General features: G+C 33.4%; 1 protein-coding gene across 1 annotated transcript; it reads right to left on the bottom strand.

Moving 5' to 3' along the window:
• Positions 1-7,085: 7,085 nt before the first annotated feature.
• On the bottom strand, positions 7,086-20,725 carry TOC64-III (translocon at the outer membrane of chloroplasts 64-III). Its single transcript, XM_007036772.3, has 13 exons — positions 20,380-20,725; positions 19,179-19,331; positions 18,471-18,595; positions 17,908-18,033; positions 16,067-16,249; positions 15,814-15,958; positions 14,908-15,076; positions 13,772-13,906; positions 13,469-13,669; positions 9,610-9,737; positions 9,477-9,528; positions 7,859-7,928; positions 7,086-7,474 (listed from the first exon to the last, which is right to left on the bottom strand). The coding sequence occupies exons 1-13, from the start codon at positions 20,580-20,582 to the stop codon at positions 7,392-7,394; spliced, it is 1,773 nt and encodes a 590-aa protein (XP_007036834.3). The 5' UTR covers positions 20,583-20,725; the 3' UTR covers positions 7,086-7,391.
• Positions 20,726-22,372: the final 1,647 nt, after the last annotated feature.

Here is a 22,372-nt window from a genome sequence, read left to right as displayed (position 1 = left end):
TTTTTCACTTGTTTTCCTTGATTTTCCACACTTTTTCTCTTGAAATTCCTCACCTAGGGTTTGTTCTTCCTCTCTTTCTCTCTCTTCCTTGCTTGGCCAAATATTTGGAGAGTAATGGGCTGCTTTATGCTGATTTTTTAGTTAAATAATAAAATATCCTAGCTTGACACATGGTATTTTCTTATTGGTCTATTTTTAAATTTTTAAAAATTTAAACATTTCATCTCCACCACATGATTAGTCAAGGGTCAAAAATGAAGATAAGGGAAGACCATGTGCTGGAAAAAATGTCTTGATGGTGGAAAATTACAATTTTACCCCTGAGGTGGCAAAATTACTATTTTACCCTTTTACTCCAAATTATACCGAAATTAAAATTTCACTTCTAAACCTGAAATCATACTCCAATAAGTCAAATGGGGTCAAAAAATCTTTTCTAAAATTCTCATTTTGTCCCCAGGTGGCAAATGACAATTTTTCCCCTAGATAGTGAAAATTTCAGTTTGACTCCAAATTGATCCTCAAACTCCGAATTACCATTTTAAGTCATCCATGGACTGTGAAACTCTTAATCTCACCTTAAAATTCCTATTTGATCTAGTTCGAGGATTAAATCAACTTTGTTGTACCTCTAGGTACAATACCGACTTTTGTAAATTTTTCGAGACTCTCCTAGCATGCAATCATGCTATCATCACATGTATATCATGAATAGTATTTTATAAGGTCAGGCTTTACAAATGTAATCAATGTATGCTAGCATAAAAGTTTCTTTAGTATATTAATTGTCACAATATTGCTATATATCACCCTTTTGTGACTTATGCAAGCTGCTGCATGCTTGCAAGAAATTCTTGAAATATTCCAAACACCATAAGGACAGGTTATCCTAGTCACCTTAAACTAACTGCATAAGTCCTACCACCTTGAAACACATCAAACTCACTATCTGAGGTAGGCACAACCTTACAAAACCTCCCACTATACTTGGCAAAATCCAATTTCTTAATTTTTGGGATCACCTGGCCTTCCCATGTGCATGCCTACTCATACCTGTCATAGAATCTCTTCATTATCTTCACTCTAACTTCTTCAAACAGAGTCAAAATGGGTTTGGCTCAGACAAGCCTAATCCAGTTGTTGAAGCTTTCTACCATGTTGTTGGTTACATGGTCACTCTTCACACTTGGGTCAAAGGTGTGCCTTGGCCACAATGTTAGTGGTTTTTCCATCAACCACTTATATGCATCATCATTTTCAGCCTTTATCTTTATCATAGCTTCATTCAATTCTATTGGTTGTAAGCTTTGACAGCCTTCCAATAATTGGCTTTTGTTGTTGATTTCTCACGTAAGTGCACGTATCGTTAACAAGTAATATAGTAATGAAGTAGAGTATCGTTCCCACAAAGAATTGTTTAATTCCTACTGTTAACTACTAAAATCATAACACCCTAATTTTATCCAAACAATTAAAATAAAAAAATTAAAAATAATAAATTGAAACTAAAATTAAATAGTAAATAAAACTCACTTAACTACCAGACCTAAGATTATGATATCTCTCAATACTTTATTTGATTATTCTCTCTCTCATAACTTAGTTTAATGGATTAAGTTGCTAACCTAGAGTCCTAAATTATTTATAAGTCTCTATCGAGTATCTCATAAAAATATCTTTCTCAATTAATTTACTATATGTCTATGAAAATTAAATTAAAGAAAGATTTATTAAGTTTGTGCTCTAATTTTGGCTACATATGGCTTATAGGTGTATGTCTACCCTATATGCAAATCAAACCACCTAATCAACTAAGTGCATTCAATCATACACTATTCTATCTACCTCAATCTCCTTCTTCAAGGTTTAACCTAAGGTTCCAATTCAATCTAATTGGTGACTAGGCACTTAGAAGCATTAAAAACAAAATAAAATAAACAATCTTAAATCCATCAAACATAAGCAAAAGAGAGATAAAAAAAAATTAGATTATATATTGAGTTCAATCATAATCTTAGATAAACAGTTTAGTTCCCCATCAAGTCAAACATTATCATTGAATAAAGTTTAAACTTTACGGCTTGACTCTCAGCTTTCAATCTGGTGTTTGTTCCTCCTCTTTTTAAGTCCTCCAAAAGGTTATTTTTATAGGCTTTGAAGTTAGACCAGGTTGGGTAGAGAAAGAAGCCAATTTCAGCTGGAATTTCCTCACCAGACTATGTGAGTCGCAGCTTTGCCCAATTACTTAACAGAAAATGTAATTGCTCTAGGACTGCTACAGTACATCAAATTCAACAAGAGTTTTGACTACCTTCCAAGCCGAACTGGGCAAAGTGTTAAACAGAAAAGTTGTATCTTTTTCTCTTATCTTTTCAATGGCCTAAGAACCGCTTCATTTGGAGCTCTGTAGAGAAAGTTATGGCCAAAAAAACAAAACATATGCAGTGCAAGTCTATACCTTGAAATAGCTCTTCTTCTTCCAATAAAATTCTTCTTTTATCAAATACCTACAAAAGCACAAATAAATCAATAACAACCTATCTTAACCACATTAACACCAAATTAAGCATAAAATTAACTAAGATTAGATAAACTCACCTAAATTACTAATTTAAAATAATTTAAATAAAACCTATTAATTTCTATGCATTACTACAAGAACTAAGTCAAATTTTATCAAAATTAAGCCCAAATAACACTATATCATAAAGTTATCAGCTTTCAATGGGAACCTTTGTGTAAAATTGGTATACAAATGCCTAGTGCATCTTCTTTGACTTGCATAGGGCATTACATTTGTAAGTATGTCTTTTAAGCCCTACCATATAAAAATATGATACATTAATTAAATAGATAATAAATAATTGAAATTAAATAATTAAATGCAAAATAATAAGGTTTAGGGTTTACTTTTTGGCCATCACTCATCACTATCAATGGTTTGTTGAAGTCCCTAGTGGCAGTATTCAACAGATTCAAAAACCAAGCCTAAGAATGACCATTCTCCAATTCTACAACAACAGAAGCAATTGGAAATAGACAACAATTCCCATCAATTGCAATGGTAGATAAGAAGGCTCCACTATATGGCCTTTAAGATGGTAGCCATCAACCCCAATCAAAGGCCTACATCCTTTGTTAAAGCTTTTCCTCATAGCATTAAAGGACAGGAAAACCTTTTGAATGTGGGGTACATGTTGACCTCAAGCCTTTCTAGCTGCATTATAGCTATGCTCTCAGGATTTGTATCTTTCACCATCTATGCCTGGAAATGCATATAAGAATAAGACCTATTAAGAGTCCCTTCAGTCTTTTTGTGGACTCTTTTTTGTGCTCTATACAACTTCTTAAGATGAACACTCAATCCATACCTCTCTTGCAATTCATGCTATATTAGATTATAAGACATATTGGGCTCAAATTCCAACTTAGCAGCAAGTTTCTTAGTTATCCACACACTTGTGGTAATAGAATTATTTTCACTCACCCTAATATAAGAATGTTCCTTCCTTAGCTTCTTAATCTAAAAGGTCTTCTTATCTAAACACAAGGTTGCATGAATCATCCACTAACAACTATCTCCTTGACAAAATGCCTTAAACCTTATTTTCTCATTTTTGGCTTTATAAAGCTCAATCCCTTCCTAGACCATGTAATCTACCATCACCTCTCTAAAGTGATGCACACTGGTAAATACCATATTCTCTGCTAGAACAACTTTCCTATTCCCATCGGGACACTCAAGGATTCCTCTAAGGGACCTATTAATCGTTATGCCCTCTCTGTCAAAGTCAGAGCTATTTTGTTTTCCTTCCTCTACATCATTGCCAATATTAGACAGACCATCATTTGCTTGATGTTACTTAACCTGAACATAATTCTCATAATTGCCTTGAGACTAACTTATCTCTCACTTTTCTATTTCAAGCATTAACTCTATATCCTCACTGCAAAAACTAAACCCACTTATGTCCTTGGATGAAGCACTATTATCATCACTAGCATCAACATCAATAGGAACAGAAGGTCCTTTACCTTTACCTCTACCTCTACCTTTACCTTTAACTCTACCTCTACCAATACTTGAAGTAGTGGCATTAAGATCACTAGAACTAACCTCCTCTATTTTTCCTTTACTAGTACCTACACCAACATTCACATTCACATCAAAAGCACTAACACCAGTAACAGCATCAGGCCTTACATTTACAGAAGCAAAAAACATACCAGAGTCCATTGTCTACAAAGGGAATTGTTGGGATCAGGTCCAAGTGGATGTGGGCACCTTCATTCAATTGGAATAGCTTCAAAACATCATCATCATTCTTCAATTCAAAATCTTCCTCTGATTTAAGGTAAAGTGATGTAATGGAGATACCTAACCTATCCCAACATTAGAATCATCCACTAACAACTTGAACACATCATTTGTCATCTTTATAAAGAAAATCTATCTAGATCCATGTTCCCAATGGTCATCATCTCTTCGTTATGGTGCATTACCAAGTCATACAAGATGTTCACCATATCTAGACTTGAAAATCAAAATTACAATAGGTTAATAAACCTAAAATGCTGAAAAATAATCCCATTCCCGAATGTTAACCCTAAACCCCAACCAAATTAAAACCAATTTCACAAACCCCTAATTTAAAATCAATTAAGGTTCCCAGAACCTTAAACCTTAACTTGATCACCTTTGCATTTAGGAATTTAGGATTTGGTAAGCAAATGAAGATTAAGGGTTACGGTTTTGTTTAGGGTACCTTAAACCAAACCTTAACCCTAAATCTCTAATTGCTTACCAAACCTTTCAAATTCAAAGCTGATCAATTTAAGGAAATGGGTTTGGGTTTAGGGTTTGAAATTAGGCAGTAAGGGTTTTTTAAGAAATTGGGGATTTAAGGTTACAATTTTGTTTAGGGTACCCTAAACTAGATCGTAACTCTAAATCCCTAATTTCTTGCTTGTTAGCTTTACTCTTGCTTTGAAATGATAAAATTAATTGAACTCAATGAGATTTGAAAATAAATGAAAGATACTTTTGAATATGAAGAAAATCTTCAATGAAGTGTTGAAGTTGAATTTATTGAAATGCTATGATTATTTGAACATGTTTTGAATATGAATAATCATGCTATTGAACTTAAAGAAATATCTCTTAATTTTCTCAAAGATCTCTTATTTTCAAAATTCAAAGTGTCAGCTTAGGAATTAAATTCTTAATAGAAAAAACTTGATTCTTAAGTGAAAGTTAGCAAAATCTATTTCTTTATGATGGGAAAAATTGATTTTGAAGAAAAAGAAGTCAATTCTTAAACAAATATCAACAGTGAAGAATCAATTATGAGAAAAGAAGAAGTTGATTCTTAAAAGACAGAAGGTTCAAGATTTGTGAAGAACCAACACCTTAGAGACAAAGAATCGATTCTAAAGAGACAGAATGCATAAGGTAGATATACAAAGAAAAAAGAATCGATTTTACATGGAGAAGATTTCAGTTCTTGAGGCATCAAAAGTACAATTAAAAAACTTGGTGACCAAGAAAGAGATGGTACAATTGGATAAAATTGGAATTGCAAAGATCAAGCTTAAATTCAAATTTTGACGTCAAAATTTTGGTTCTTTGGATAGTTCGATTATTAAAATTAATTCGATTCAATTTCGGTTAGAAAAATTTCTAACCGAACTAACTGAACTTAAATAAGGGTATTATGGGGATTTTGCATGAAAAATAAATCCTAAACCTAATCTCTTCTCCTCTTTAGTTCCTCTTTAATTATATGAGCATCCATCTTATTTATTATAATTTTTTATTATCATTTTTAATATTTTTGTAGTGTTGATTTATTAAAAAAATATAGCATATATAAATATATACAAACAAAATGAATAAAAAATTTGTCAAATTCGGTTTTTGGAAACCAAACCGAACTAATCGAATTAGTTCGATTTCGATTAATTCAGTTATTTGTATAGTTCGATTTGATTTCGGTTATTTTTAAATATAAGTTTAGTTATTTGATATCCAAAACCATATTAACCGAAATAACCGTTTGTACACTCGTAGTGTAAAGGTTGTACATAAACCTGAAAAAGGTAGTGTCTAGATAGAGGCCACACTTGATCCTTCAAAAGGCATATTGTAAAGGTTACGCCTGATCCTACAAAAAGCATGTTGTGAAGGTTATACTTGACCTTGTTGGAAAAGGCAAGCTAATAAGTTACGCAAAAAGCATGTTATAAAAGTTACACCTAACTCTAAGCCCCCTCTTGATAGTTTTGTTTTAAGCTTATCTTTTTAATATTACCAAACCCTAAATCTCCAATTTCAAACCCTAAACTCAAATCCATTTCTTGAACCTAAACGTAGACCTAAACCCTAATCCTCACCCTAATAGCTTCTAATGAACTTCAAACCCCAATAAAACCCTACCCTCATCTTAAATCCCTAAATTCTAAGCAAAACCCTAATCTTGACCCTCACCCTAAGTCCCCAATCCCTAATCGAAACCTTAACCTTAACCCTCACCATAGCAACACAAAATCACAATCTTACCACAATGACAACAAAATCGATGAATCCTAACCTTTACTCACAATTTGAGTACTCTCAATTTGAGTTGCGATTTAAAGAGCTCGAAACAACAGAATAGTTTAATAGTTTATGACTTCTCCGCTATAGGATGAAGCTTTTAATCGAAAAGAAATCTACAAAATCCCTAAGTGATTGTTGTGAATGAAACTTTAAAGTGTTAATATATTTTACCCATATTTCTTTCTTTGAAAATAAGTTGCACTTTACAATGACGGCCGAAGTTGGAGTTGAGGATCCTTCTCTGAATTCATTCTGCAACCATTAATAGTTCACATTCTTTTGCAGCGAATGGCCAAAAATATAAAAGATCACTTATTTTCACAAACTAAATGCTCAACAGTCATCATCAGAGAACAGGCGGACAGCTTTATATAAAACAAAAATATAGGAAGGAAACTCTTAAAAGCCATTCTCAACCGAGATTGTGTGAAAACCTCGGCCGCCCACCTCACCCCCCCCCCCCCCCCCCCCCCCCCCAACGCTAGTGTTGCACAAGAATACAAAAAAAAAATAAGGAACAAAATTGGACTATACTTACAACACTGACAATAATAATAATAAACTAATGCTGTAGACAATGTGATGAGATCAAATAATAACATCTCTTCAGACCTGCCAAGGAGGAGAATTTCTCGTAGTCAATGCATCTCTCAAAACTAATCCTGGGACAACATTGAGATGCAGGAAAACTCCACCTAGTTAAGGCCCTTGATGCAACAAAATCAAGACTTCCAAGATATGAACCAATTCCGCAACAATGAGTCCACTTGGAATTTGATTATATTCCAACCACCTACTGAAACACCTTCCTTAATCTCTCAGCAGAAAGGGCAGCTCTTTTATTGGTTGGCTCAAGCACCAGGGCATACCTAAAATCTGCAGTGCCAAAGTGCCATTAGGGCATAGAAATCCAGTTCTATCCACCCAGGAAGCATTAAAAATTTTGAAATCTTTCAATAGAAACAAGGGTAAAACTTGTATATAAGCATCATGATGCCATCTGAAGTTGAATACTTGTATATCATATGACTGTCCCCTTCACCCGCGTATAAGCATTTATATTTTATCCCTCACCAAGTAAATAAATTTCAACTGCCAAGACAAAGAATATCAGATTGCCTCCATTCCACAAAAATTTCTCAACATATATAATCCACACAGGCCATGAGCACCCTCTTCATTCCAACCAGTCCAGGAAGCAGCTTACATATAGATAAAAATACAGAATAGCCAAAAAAAAAATGCAGAGTAATAACTCACCCTCAATTGCCTCCTTATAGTAGCCAAGCATTTCTCTAGCAGTGCCTCTCCGTAAATACGCCTTTACATTCTGAGAAATACAATAAGAAATACTATTATTATGGTAATGAAAACACAGGCCAGAAAATTTGTCATTGAACTACTTATCACAAGGGAGGGGGGTGGTGCAGGAGTAAGAAATTGTCCACTAAACTGAAGCATCATACAATCTAATTCATTCACTAACAGCTTTAATCAATGCATAAAAATCAAATAAATATAAACTGTGATTGGGACCCGAATGAATGGAACAAAATGGTTATTCACAGCTTGCTTAAAAAAAAATTACCCAATTAATATCTTGTCTGCTTCAACCAAGCAATTCACAAGAACAGCTTATTTTCATATGCATGCTATTAAATACTTCACCCACCCTTCATCAAGAGATAAATTTCTGTAATCATCTTCAACAATACTAGAAAAGCAATTTCAATTTTTGTTTTATGATAATCCATTCAACCAGTTTGACATTGGTCAGCCTCTTCATATCAGTCTAAACTCATATATAGAAAATTCTAATGACTAATAGAGACATTCCATTTACTTCATCGTGAAGAACATATAGAAACATATCAAATGCAAACAACAAAGACAAGCACCTCAAAAATAGATTTAAGCTCTATTAGAACAATTTTACTACTTAATTTCACTTATTCAAAAGTTACTCTAAAGCAAAAGCAATAAAAAGCAAAGTTAATCTCTTTCCAATTGATTGTGCACTTTGCAAATTACAAAGTTTTACGCATGAGGTATCTTAACCATTGCTTAACTATATTACCCTTTAAGTTCCATGAAAGTTAGAGGCTGGCCCACCTAAAATTGCACTTTGTTCAAAAAGAACCATTTTTCTATAAATTGGTTAGTATTTTAATAAAGGACAACATTGTAAAAATGTTTCCTAGGTTGGTGAAATGGAACATTATCTTGAACATGTTAGAACAGTAAGACAGAAAGCTAATTTGAAATGGAGGGATTACTTTATTAGAATAAGCACATGGCTGAAAAATAAAAACAATTCAAATATAATTTTTTCTTCCGAAATTGAACAAATGCAGTTTTTTTTTTTTTTTTATAATTGGGGGAGAGGAGGATTCGAACCCTGCTCTTTAGACAGGAGATCATGCACCAACCAATGAGTCAAATGCTCGGGTGCTTGCACAAATGCAGTTTGTTATCCAGGAAAGTAAATTTTTTAAATTTTTACAGGCTCAAAATTAACATTTACACTTTTTTGCATTTTTGCTTTCAGAAGCAAACAGGGAAGTAGCAACAACAACAATCAACCAGATCCTTAGCATAGATTAAATTACATCATATCCTTGGAACATCAATGGAACTCATGAACTTGCAGAGAGAGACACTAGTTAAAACAGATGCTAGGAATCAACCTAACACACAATCCCCCACCCGGAACCAAAACAAAAAAATAAATAAATAAATAAAAGTGAACAGTAAAAATTATGATCTTAAAGTAAATTCAATTCCTATGCCAAGATAGTCAAAGGCATATAAAATGCCATCCATGGCCTAAAACATTTAGTTACACAATCAAACTCGTTATGTTTAGGAGAGAAGTTACCTTTTTATCAAGGTCTATGGCTTTGGTACAATCCGTCTCTGCTTGGAGGAAACTGAATGGAACAGAAGAAAATGTCAAGGAAGCACCAAAATATATCGAAGGAAGAAGTCAATTCCAATGCATAAAATATTACCTTCCTAGTTCAAGGTATGCTGCAGCCCTGTTACTATAATATGTTGCATTATTGCCATTAAGCTTGATAGCTTCAGTATAAAACATAACAGCCTTCTGCCATTGTTTATCTTTGTATGCTTGGTTGCCCTGAATCATTGAATTCACAAACAGAAGATATTTATTTAAGGTAAGGAAGAAAATGCACCAACCAAACAATTTTTGCAAAAGTGCTAGTATGTGATACCATACACTAGGCTCTAAATAAAAGCACAAGGGTAAACATATACTGAATCATGCATGAGAGAAGACACATGCCAAGCTGTTTTGAATAAGCTCACAAGGGGGGCGAGAAAGTAAACAAGCACACATATACTCAATTTTAACTAGAAGAAACATGATTTTCTCTTTTCCTTTTCCAAAGTAAGCACTTAAATGGAAACTGCAGTGATCAAATTTCTACAGCTACAACCACTTTCCACAGCAATCTTACCCTAAACAGGCCTAGGAAGATGCCTTCATAAGGTGTCATATTCTACAGAATATCACTCCAGAGTTTTCTCTAGTTTTTCAAATTGATTCATCTAATGATAACAAACAAAATATAAAACAGGTAGAAGAACATGAACTCCAATTTGACTTGTCGAAGTGAACTGCCACATGTCCTCAAATTCCCCAGAACAATGATGGTTTCAGGAACAAGTTAATTACACATATATAGTAGATTTTAATCTGAAACATACAAGATTACCACTCAAGTTAAAGGTCAAGTTCATCAACTGACAACAGTGTTAAGGAAAGCCCCAATTCAGTCTTCATGCTTACCACGATAAATTAAGAGATTCAAGAATTAGTAAGTCATGATATTCCCATTGATTGATGTTGTAATGACAAGGATAAAAAGTCCCTCATGAGAAGGTACTAACTGAAAAACGACACTCGAGCACTTCAAACTCATTCCGTGAAAAAAACAAACTAGAAAAAAAGTTTCTATGTTAGCAAAATAAATTGTTACATGGTATAATCTTGTAGATTTCAACATATAGAAAAAATCTAAACCTATTTCAGATACTAAGTTCAGAAAATCTTATTTGATGCTAAAGCGATAAATTCTAAAAAGATAATGATGCAGAACATTAAGATGATAATTGAAGAATTATATTATTTAGGGTTCCATTTCATTAATTTGTTACGTTTTAGAGGCTAACTAGTAATAATCATATATTATAAATGTTTAGGTTATTAATAGTAATTAGTTTTGGATTGTTTCTCTCGATCTTTGACTCTGCTCTTTTTCCTCTATCTGATTCTGTCTTCATATTCCCACCTATTTCTCTCCCTATTCAGATATCATGATTTATCTCTTATTTCCTCCACACTGTGCCAACATGAAATTTGTATAAGAGCCTGAAAACGTAGCTTAAAAGTTTCTGAATTCCTTGTTCCTAGAAAAATATTAGTTAAAATAACAAAACGACACCTGAACTATATGCATTTTTGCAATTAAGGCCCTACATTTTTATTATACCGAACTAAGCCCTGTTTCTTTTATTTGTATCCAATTGAGCCCTTATCTCATAATGAAAATGTAATGAATGTTATTCCCAATGACAGCTGTCACTTGCTGTATACATGGAATCTGACGTGACGTGCTAACTAGACACGAGCTGATAACATGGAATTTCATATAATGTGACATGCTACATCAACAGCTCTTATTGTGTCTAGTTAGCACATCACATTAGATTCTACGTATATAAGATCTAACAACTGTCACCAAGAATAACATCCATTAAATTTTTGTAATAAGGAATCCATTGGGTAAAATAGACAAACAAGGGCACAATTGAGTACAAATAAAAGAAAAAAAACTTAATTGGGAACAATAAAAATATGGAGCTCAACAGGAAAATTGCATATAATTCAAGGACTTTTTTGTTATTTAAGCCAAAAATATTCAAGTGAAATAAAATAATTTTCCCCAGCAAACCAACACTTTGGCACCATACTTTCCAAAGTTAAAAAATCTAGATCCATTTTTAAGGAGGGAAAAATTGAAATGAAAGAGGAAAGCTGAACTGCCAAAGCCTAGATCACCGATCTCCAGTGGTCCAGTTGAAAACCGACACGATCATTTAGCTGGACAGCAAAGTTAGTCGCTATACAAATGACACACATGCCTCCAGGCATTAGTCGTATAACAGGTCAGATCACCATCACATTTAGTGTGCCTACCAGATTCAGATCTGCACAAGTCATTCATGTGATGTCATCATCTACGCCAGCTGCCACATAATTGTCCATATCAGCAATCCAGTTAGGAATGTTCACCACATCAGTTTCCACATCGTCAAGTTGACAAGAGACCCCTTCCCAATAGTTTGGATGTTCAGATTTCATACTTTAGGTCCATTTTCCCAATTCACCATCTAAAAATTGGAGTCTCAAAGTTTAAAGCCTGTTTGGTCTAGCTTTTTTTTAGCTTAAAAGCTATTATGAAGCTCATATGAAAAATAATAGCTTTTAAAATTAAACTAAAGCTGTTTGGTAAGCTTTTTGACAAATTAAATTATATAATCTCTAATTTTGGTTAAAATTATCATAAAGGGTATTAATGCCAGCTCCAATCAACTAACAAATCAAAGCAGAACAAGTCTGCTTCAAGTTTATATACAATTTCAGATGCTAAAATCAAAAATATTCATAAAGAAATGGAATAACTTTCAAAATTGTATAGTAATAATAATATTAGATTTTTTGGTGAAAAAGAAAGAAAACCTTTAAATAATACCTTAATACAGTTTTAAATTTTGAATCTTTTTTTCTCTTAATCTTTCTAAAAACAAAAAAAAATCCTAGATTTTGCTATCCTGTTACTAGTTTTTTAGTCTTTGTAGAGAGAGATCGCGATTTTGCATTGGAAAAAAGTGATTTGTAGAGAGAGGGAGAGGAGAGATTGAGAGAGATATTTCCTGAAAAAGTTGGCGTGTTTTGAAAAAAAGGGAAAAGAAAGCTCCTCTCTAGAGCTTTTTTTTTTTAAGCTCTTTTTTCTAAAATTTTGTTCTTTAAAAAAACTACTTTTTTTTTTTAAAGAGTTTATCAAAAATCCTATTTAGCCCGACTTTTACTTCTAAGATGTAGATAAGCTGAAAAAAAGTCAAGCCAAACAAGCATTTAGTATGATGAAACATCTTTTTTGAGGTTTTAGAATAAACATTATCACGTCCCAATTGAGATCTTGAAAGAAAACCTATTGCATTTCAGTGAGTTGTTTTCTTTATGAAATAGCTATGGTTCTAAGAATTTTATCATTCAATATTTTATGAAGATGGTGATCCCAAAAACTTATATGTCATAATTGCTTCAAAAGCAAAAAGGTAGTATGTGTATGAGCAACAATTAGAAGAGACATGGCATAGTAGTTGTTCCTCGAATATGCTTCACAACAAAAGGCAAGTCAATACAAGTGTGAATGAGATGGGTAATTTATAGTTGAGAGAGATGAAGAGGTTCAAAAGATTCAGAAGGCTAAAGACAGCGTTCCAACAAGTGTAGAAAAATTCAAATAAATAGCTCCTATTTCTCAGGTTAATCAAGAAGATTGGGAGGAAAGTTTTGAAGTTACCTGAAAACTCAACATGCAAAGAAGGGACATTGTTTGGATAGAGCATAAAATAATAGTAATAATTTGGACAAGAACACAGAAAATTGTCAATCAGTCATCATCTAAGAACTACAACTATCATAAGAATTCACCAACCAAGACATTCCATGTTGGCTTTATTGAGAGGGGTTATATCCCATATTAACTACAAGAGGATGAAAAATTGGTAACTTAAAGTACTAAAATGTGTTATGAAGACAAGAAAGATGTTACTGACCTTCTCTTTGGCAACCTCAGCAGACTGTTCCTGGTTGACAGCATTACGTGATAATTTAGACTTAGCAACAGTATCAGCATGCTCTTGCAGAGATGAATACATAGTCTGAACTGTATCCAGTAAAAAACGATCACCACCGTGCCTGGCTATGAAGGACACCGAAACAGGGTAATTATCATGATATCCAAGTGGTAGTGTGACCTGAAACATTAATGAAATACACATAATTTTACATTCATGAATTATACTTTCTCTGTACTACAATATGCTTTTTCTACCGACATTAATATGAGAGAATTTCACCTGACAGCAACCAGATATGCTAGCAATACTCAACAGACTAAACATACAATTGTGGTAGTCTTCTGAGAAGATCTCCTTGCTACCAAGTTTCGGAGGGGGATGAGCAGTGGTAGGAATCACCAGAATTCCATCATCCTAAGCCAAATACATATAAACAAACACACTCAAAAAAACAGTCCAAAAGTGACTCAACTACAAATAAGAGAAGAGCAGGTGCACCCTGTAGCAGCAACATGCATGCCATCTACCTAGAGCGAAAAAGTGGAAGACAAGTATAATACACAACATAGAAGTGCCAATTAATGTGGCACTGAAGCACAGATTAAAAAGGAAAAGAAGCAATCACAAACATCATTAACTACTATTGAGTGTTAATGACAATGCAACGGATCTCAAACCATGTTGAATGGTAAATTTGCCCATAACATTGTCCTCTGTTCTGTTTATGGAATGAGTACAAGAAGAAACCAAGTTTGAAAAAGGACAGACAGTCTTTGAGAAAACTCTGTTTCTCAAGCTTGCCAAACTAAGAAAACAAATTTCTACACTCTTAAATCACAGATCAACAGAACATAAGAACACATCTCCACGAATCAAGGTATCAGTAAACATTATAAACAAAAACCAGGAGCTCACTAGAATTGTCAGCTATGACTTCAGAGATACTAAAATATTAACCTGGCCTTCTCTCTCCCATTCCTTTTCTTCCCTTTCCATTACTGAGTAAAAATCTGCTTTATCTGCCTCACCATGCTTTACAATGCATAAATCTTAGGACAAACATGGAGTACTATGTATTAAGTCCTCGGTAATTAACTTAATGATCTAAACATGCATGGAGGGACAAGCCAAGAGATCTGCTCTAGGGGCAGTGGACGGCCGAGTTGAAGCTTAGTTGAAACTTGGATGACTAAGCTAGATGCACAACACAATTTCATATGTATGTGTGCTTGGGTGTGTGTTGTGTATGAACTAGGAGGTTAGATGGGGCAACCATCTTTCAACAACATTCCAGAATTCATCAAGTTGAGTTTAAATTACATGCAACATAAATTGCATTTTTACACTTAACCAGGAAACGATCCAGTAATATCACTATATATCTCCAACATAGATAATCTAACAAAAGTCCTCACCTTCAGAAGAGAATTGACTGCCAAACGCATCTCATTCCTAATTGATTTGCAGATTTCAATCTCTTTATCTGTCAAATCCAGTGTTTCATTTATTTGTGTAGAGACAGCAGAATCAAGAACGGGCTTTTCTGAACTAATCCATTCTTCATGCGCACATTTAAACTCATATCTGCATTAAAAAAGAAAAAGAAATATCTCACTCAAGGCAATGTCCCCAATCTTGTTAAACATAGAACTGTAACTCAGTAGCCTGAAGGAAGACAATCTGATAGGTCAGTTACAACATAAATTGATATCATGGACTAAAAGCTTTCAACAGTTTATCAGAGCACAGAAGAAGACATTTTCAACAAGAACTTTCCAACAATCCAGATTCCCTACTTGCACATCAAATTGCAAGTTGTAGCATGGTAGTACAGAAAACTTTTCTGCAAACTTAACAAAAAAATATATATGTATGCTCAGCGTAATGAAAAAGAGCAAACATGAAAAGAAAGAAAATCCATTCCAAATACTCTCCATAAACCATAATCTTATTGTTTTCGTACAGACAAAAATCCACAATCTAACTAGAAACTAAAATAACATAAGTACTTATAAGCTACACCATAAACCTCAATATCAAATACAAAATAACACATAGAAAGATAATAATATTTAATAAAATAATATCTGAATGGTTTAAATATGAAATACTTATAGAGCTATACTGCAAATTCAAAATCTAGAACTGATAGAATGAAATAACACAGGTACTTGTATGTTGCACCATTAAACATAATGCAAATATGAAATGACATAAATGCATATTTATGAAAAAAACTGGGGGTAAAGAGGCACTTCATCATATGAATTAACATTAAATACTAACATGCTGAATACATCATCATTAAGATTAAGGCTCACCTTTGAAGAAACTGTGCAACATTTGCAAGCAATCTTATGGACGAAATTTTTAAATCAACATTTATTTTCTGCCTATAAAACTCCTTCAAGCTTGGGACCTTAGAGCTGAAGTAGTCCTCAAGATTTTCATGCTTCAATACTTGTCCTTAAGTAGGTCAAAAGAAAAGTTAGCAAATTTCACAAGTCTAAACAACAAACCACAACAAAATTATTTACAAAAAGCATTTTTAAGGCATCTAGGAAAACAACATACTTCCAAAAAGCTTCTCAGTGGAATTAATGACCACTTGAGAAACTCTTTCCATAGGAATCTTTAGCAGTTGAAAACAATCATCAGCTAACAGAATTTGCCTAGGATTGCGTTGAACTGAAAATGGAAGTTGCAAGAGCACAAGGCCAACCCGATGTAAAATGTTAGGATCCTTAGCTAACAATCCTGCCATAGTCGTTTCACAAGTCAAATACAATCAAGTTTAACAAGTGCAAAACAGCACAGTGACAAGATTCTGATTAGATAAATCACTAATCTAGAAGAAATATAAAAATTAATAAATAAAGAGAATCAAGTGCAGAAGGCAAATATAGTACCTAGTCAGCAAATGATTGATTGATAGACATAGTAATAAGCTATGATCGTTACCTAATAATTTTCTGCTCAGAACCTAACTTCAGCTTCTTAATGTATAATTTATTTTAGAACCAAACCATGCCAGAATCTTTCAGAAGCAGAGTACACATGCAAAGTAAATGCTTTCCTCAGGTAAAATATGAGAAGGAAAAAAGGACATGCAGCTTAAATTCAGCTTCATAATGTACAATTAATTTTAGAACCACACCATGTCATATTCTTCTAGAAGCAGAGTACACATGCAAAGTAAATGCTTTCCACAGGTAATGTATGAGAAGGAGAAAAGGACATGCAGCCTAAATTCAGCTTCATAAATTTAAAACCACACCATGTCATAATCTTTCAGAAGCAGAAAAGGACATGCAGCCTAAATTCAGCTTCATAAATTTAAAACCACACCATGTCATAATATTTTAGAAGCAGAGTACACATGCAAAGTAAATGCTTTCGACGAGTAAAATATGAGAAGCAAAAAAGGACATGTAAACTTTTGTTCAATTCATACATCAGAACGAATATAGCACGTGCACATGGAACATTCATCAATAAAACTTTAAAACCAAAAAGAAGGATCTCAAGCTATTCAATCCCAGTGTGCCACAATTATTGACCAAAATTTATCAAATTTATGAAATATGTGTCTGTGTGCGAGTCTCTGTGCATGTCAGTAAGCAGCTTAAGGAGTGTTCAACTTTTTTGAAGACTATATTACCCTTTTTCTGTTGAATATGCTATTCTATTTTTATTAATCAATAGTTATTGCTTTATCTTAGACAAAAGAAACTCTTAAGAAAACGATAAATCCCAAAAATTAGAAAAATTAAGTTGAAACTAATTAACTTAATTAATAAGTTGAAATTCTTGAAACTTAAACTAGAATAAAAAGAAAAGTTAGAACCATCTCATGGTGCAATTCTGTATCAGTACAATTATTGCTCAATATTTATCTGACAATAATTTTATATAACTAGACCAACAACACTAAAAAATAAAATTTATCTATGGAATTAGTTAGACAGCACAAGCAAGAGAAAAAGAAAATACACCAAAAACAGAAAAGAATAGGGAGAAAATTCAACTTAAAAATGCTGATTTGGATAGATAAAACCATGATGCAAACTAAAATCAAGAGAGCTAAAACTGCTGGCCCCAACATAAAGTTAGTTTAATGACAAGACCAATTTAAGCAGGCATCTATACATAAAAATATCTTCTTTTCCTCACTACATGAAGATGAAATAATAGAAAGCAAACAGACTTGCTTTTACTTTTATTCCATAAAACTAAACTATGTTACGAAGGATCTTGTGTTCCTTTCATACAAGAAAATAATCTAACAAACTTGAATCAACTAATAACCATTCTGTATTACACACAGAATTACATGATTGCATATTCCCATATGCCTCACAACACCCAAAGTTGTATATTGCCTATCACAGCATTTCATATTTCATTATACATACCTACAGTGTCGAGACTTGAAGCAACAGGTATGATTCCTGTGTGAGAAACAACACCATATGAGGGTCGAAATCCAATAACACCACAGAAGGCAGCAGGTACTCTCACGCCACCAAGAGTATCAATGCCTACTCACAAAATATTATGAGAAAAATTAGAGCCAAAATTATACAGGATCTTCTAGAATACAATATTATATAGGACCATGAAGATCATTTCATGTTTGGTCGAAGTCAAACATTAGGAAAATCAGACTTCCAATCAATAGCAAGGTTAGATATCCCACAACATCACTAGTTGAGAGTAAACAGAGTGTGGTAGTTTGCCCTAAAATATGACAATTAAATTAAAACTTCAGAGAATTTTGGTGAATAAGATTAACTTCATCAAACTATTGTTCAGGAAATATTCATTCTTCAGACAAGACAGAATAAGCTCAAATGTCTAAGACAAATGATCAACAATATTAACATTTCCCTGAAAGGTCATATATATGCCAAGACCAAGAATGCAACTCAGAGAAACTGAGGAAGCTAAGCCATCAGAGAGAAAGCATAAAGCTCACCTAAAGAGAAGTCTACAAAATTAGCCGCAACAGCAACAGCTGCTCCACTAGAGGATCCTCCTGGAATACGTGCTGGTGCTGCAGGATTGGTCGGTGTGCTATAGTGTTTATTCTCACCATGGATACTGAAAATAGAGCATGCCAAAAGCATATAGCATGGCAAATCTTAAGAACCAAACAACTAAATCATATATGATAACAATATGCCTAAACCAAGAGAGATTTCCATCATCAGTAAATATATAATAACACTGTGCTTGGAACCATTAGGAAAAGGGGAGGAGAGAAAGGGGAGAGGGTCTGCTTCCCCTTGTTTGGATGTTTGAAAAAGAAGAGGAAACAAGAACAACCTCATGGTTAAGGAGTGGAAAGAGAATGTAATGATAATTTGTAATGTCATTACTATTATACCCTTTATGAGTTAAAACAAAATGTTAAAATAAGGGTAATTGTCTTCCCACTAAGAAAATTTAACAAGACAGCATCCCTTCCAAATTCCCCTTATTTGGATGGTTTAAAGAGATGAAGGTTTGGAGTAGTGCTCATACACCCCCCAAATCCCTCTTTTTCAAGTAAAATGTTTTTCAAACAAGAGAGAGGGTACCACTGACCCTCCTTTCCCTTCCCTTTCCCTCCATTACCCTCAATCCAAACAGGTTGTAAACCCAAAGCTTGCTGTTCATGCAAGTAGTTCATAATGCCACATACCTGTAGGCCAGTTCATCCACAACAGTTTTCCCAACACAAGTGGCGCCTCCTTCTACAAGGCTCAAGACCACAGGAGATGTTCGAGAAGATGCTTCATGCGTCCTCACCCAATCTGGATGGCCAAACCCAGTCACATATCCTTCAATGTCAAAACTGATAAGCATGATGTCAATATCAGCTATTAGAAGCCAAATAGATAGTGACAGGCATGATACTGAGCATATGAAAGAGCAAAACCATAGGGCTATGCAAGTGTAACATAGCTAATTCTGAATTGACAACATTAATGCTTAAAACACAACAGAATACCAAAAAATTCAAAAACTCAATTGCATTTTCCCATTAAACTCTTTAATCATTTCCCACAACTCCAAATGAAATCTTTGAAACAAATGACCATGAAATATGAGAAATTTCAAAGTATTCATATTAGCAGCGAAAAACATATAGGTTATTGGTTTTGCTAATTGCTTTTAGCTTTTTGCTTCCTCACAAGTTGCTAAGCTAAAATGCAATAAAGATTCAAACATAAGTGTTCTCTATAGAAGTAAACTCATGCATTGCGTTATTCATAAAAATTGCATTTTTATTTATATTTTTTAATAATTAAATTTTTAATTTCTATTGTTCAAAAATATTACTTCTTTTGAATCCAAATGAAGCCTATTATTACATTTGCTTCTAAAAAACCAGAGCAAGTAGCAAAAGCAGCAACCAAACCCTTATTAAGGTTTATGGATATAAGTGTGTGTTTGTGCCAAAGAAAGAAAGCTATTTCTAGTTCAAATAGAGCTTCACATCACTAGATTAACGGCCCATCAAAGAAAGTATTCACTCAAGCACCAACTCCAACTCCACCATGCCACTCCATTTGCAGATAACACTTAGTTGAAGCAACAAAAGTCCATAAATATTTTGGCTTTCTCTCCTTTCCTTTCTTTTTTTCTTTCTTGGCCTAAAGGATAAAGATGCCACACACACACACACACACACACACACACACACATATATATATATATATATATATATATATATATCCTTTAGCCTTAAGCACTTCTCCTATCTACTCCTAACTACAAAATTAATCCAGCAATTAAATTACCAGGTACAATAAAAGAAGAAAAAAAATCCATTCATTTCCACTTCCCAACACTTGTCAAGCACAACAGACCCATATAAGATAAAAAGAAGAACAGCATACAGGTCTGAGACTGCGAAACTGAGACCGGTAAGAGGGTGGGGAGCTTTGGGAGGAGCAGGTTGAGGCGGTGGAAGCAGCTCTAGCTTTTGGATGAAAGCTCCAAAGTCAGCTTTAATAGTTTTCTTAAGCCTTTTGGTCATTAGAAGAATTCCAGCTAAGCCCAGCCCCAGCAGCACCCACAGATTGGCGGCATGAGAAGCCATGTGTGCTGCTGCCGATGTTTGAATAAGGCCCTAGAGATTTGAATGAAAGGAAGGGAGGCGAGGGGGTTAGGGTGGGTTTTTGTGGGGATTTGGCTTTGGGTGGATGAGTCTGCTGGATTTCTAGTTTCTCAAAGAGACGGAAGTACCGAGTTGCGTGTTTTCTTCCCCTTTTTTGGTTTTTCGAGGAAAATTACAATAAAGGGCAATAGACCACAAATATTTACATTTTTACTACCATTGGTATAATATTTATAAGGAAGGATATTGAATCTTTGGAAATTATTGGAAAAAAAAGGATATAAGCAAGTAGAATATCATGTATCCCACATTAATAAGATATGAGATATGAGATGGATCTTAAGTATATAAATATTGATCTTTTACTATTTATCAAATATGTCTTATAGGTTGAAAATATGAACTCATGATTTATATACTTAAACTTTATTTTCAGACTTTAAAGTTGCATGAAAAGTCGCATGGAGTTGGGTTTTAAAATCAGGCTCGTGACAAGTGGTATCAAAAAAGGATATCAACAAGTGACAAATGGTATAAAAAAAATGTGAAGCCCATAACAAGTAGTATCAAAAAAGATTTAAAATCAGGCTCGTGACAAGTGGTATCAAAAAAGGATATCAACAAGTGACAAATGGTATAAAAAAAAATGTGAAGCCCATAACAAGTAGTATCAAAAAAGAATATCAACAACCTAAATTAGGCCAAGTGAAGGAAGAATTTAATGAACAAGAAGTAAATAAGCTCAAGAGAAAAAAATAATATAATGACTTCTTTACTAGTATTTTTATAAATTTTATTTCCTTCTTGCTAAGTATTTGTAACCATGTTAGCAAAGTCCAAATATTTTTGCTTCATTAATCTATTTTGTAATTTCCTTTTCTTTTTAATTTCTCAACTTATTAGACCGAGGAAGCATAAAATATGAAAACACGCACTCTAATTTGTCATAACTAAATTTTATACACACCTCATATTAGAAAGAATTTCCTTTTTGACACACCTACTACATGAAGGGTTCATGAAAAACATGGGGAAGGGAAAAAGAGAAAGATAATAGAAAAATCTAATGTTTTGTTAATTGTAATTAAAAAAGTAAAATTTTTTAAAATAAAATTAATTATCAACCAAGCCATGATGTATATGATGGCAACATCATCGATGTTGGTGTTTTATTTAATATATATATATAAGAGGACAAAAGGAAAAAAAAAAGAAAGGAAAATGATAAAATAGTATTTGTCATTTCCTATCTTACTTCTCTGTAAAATAATTTACAAGTGGAGGAGAGGCAAAACTAGCTAGGAGATGCGAAGCTGGTGGTGGAGGAAGAAATGGTAGCGATTGGAATCTTAAACCCTAAAAATCAAAAACAAAAAGACAAAAAAATTGGAAAGAGTTTCTTAATTCAATTAGAGTGAATAATTCAAAAGGGGAATAAATTAGATTTTTAAAATCTTCTTTGCAAATAAATTTTTAAAAGAAATATATCAAATATTAAAATAATTAATAATTGAACTAATATTTAATCGAAAGAAAATGCAATAAAGAAAAATAGTATAAAGAGAAATGCAAACTTGATTCAAGGAGGTTTTCTCCTTCCTCTTAGTGCTTGTGTCCTCTCCTTTAAATTGCTAAGAAGTTGAATTCACTATAGAATTTCAATCAATACAAATACCTTTTGAAGATTTAGGTATATAATCTCTTTATCTTTTAAGGCTTAGATAAAATCTCTAAATAATATCTTTTGAAGGCTAAGATATAAATTCCATATC

This window comes from Theobroma cacao, chromosome 3 (assembly GCF_053813885.1).
Source record: "Theobroma cacao isolate CCN51 chromosome 3, ASM5381388v1, whole genome shotgun sequence".
Taxonomy (NCBI): Eukaryota; Viridiplantae; Streptophyta; class Magnoliopsida; order Malvales; family Malvaceae; genus Theobroma; species Theobroma cacao.
This window is presented reverse-complemented; position numbering and strand designations above follow the sequence as displayed.

Bases quoted from the DNA above. Each gene is read 5' to 3' on its own strand.
- TOC64-III (XM_007036772.3), bottom strand. From the start codon at position 20,582: ATGGCTTCTCATGCCGCCAATCTGTGGGTGCTGCTGGGGCTGGGCTTA. The intron at 18,596-19,178 runs GTATGTGGCATT...CTCTATTTTCAG, and splicing joins GTGGATGAACTGGCCTACAG to TATCCATGGTGAGAATAAAC. The intron at 9,529-9,609 runs GTAATATTTTAT...TGTTCCATTCAG, and splicing joins GCATACCTTGAACTAGGAAG to TTTCCTCCAAGCAGAGACGG.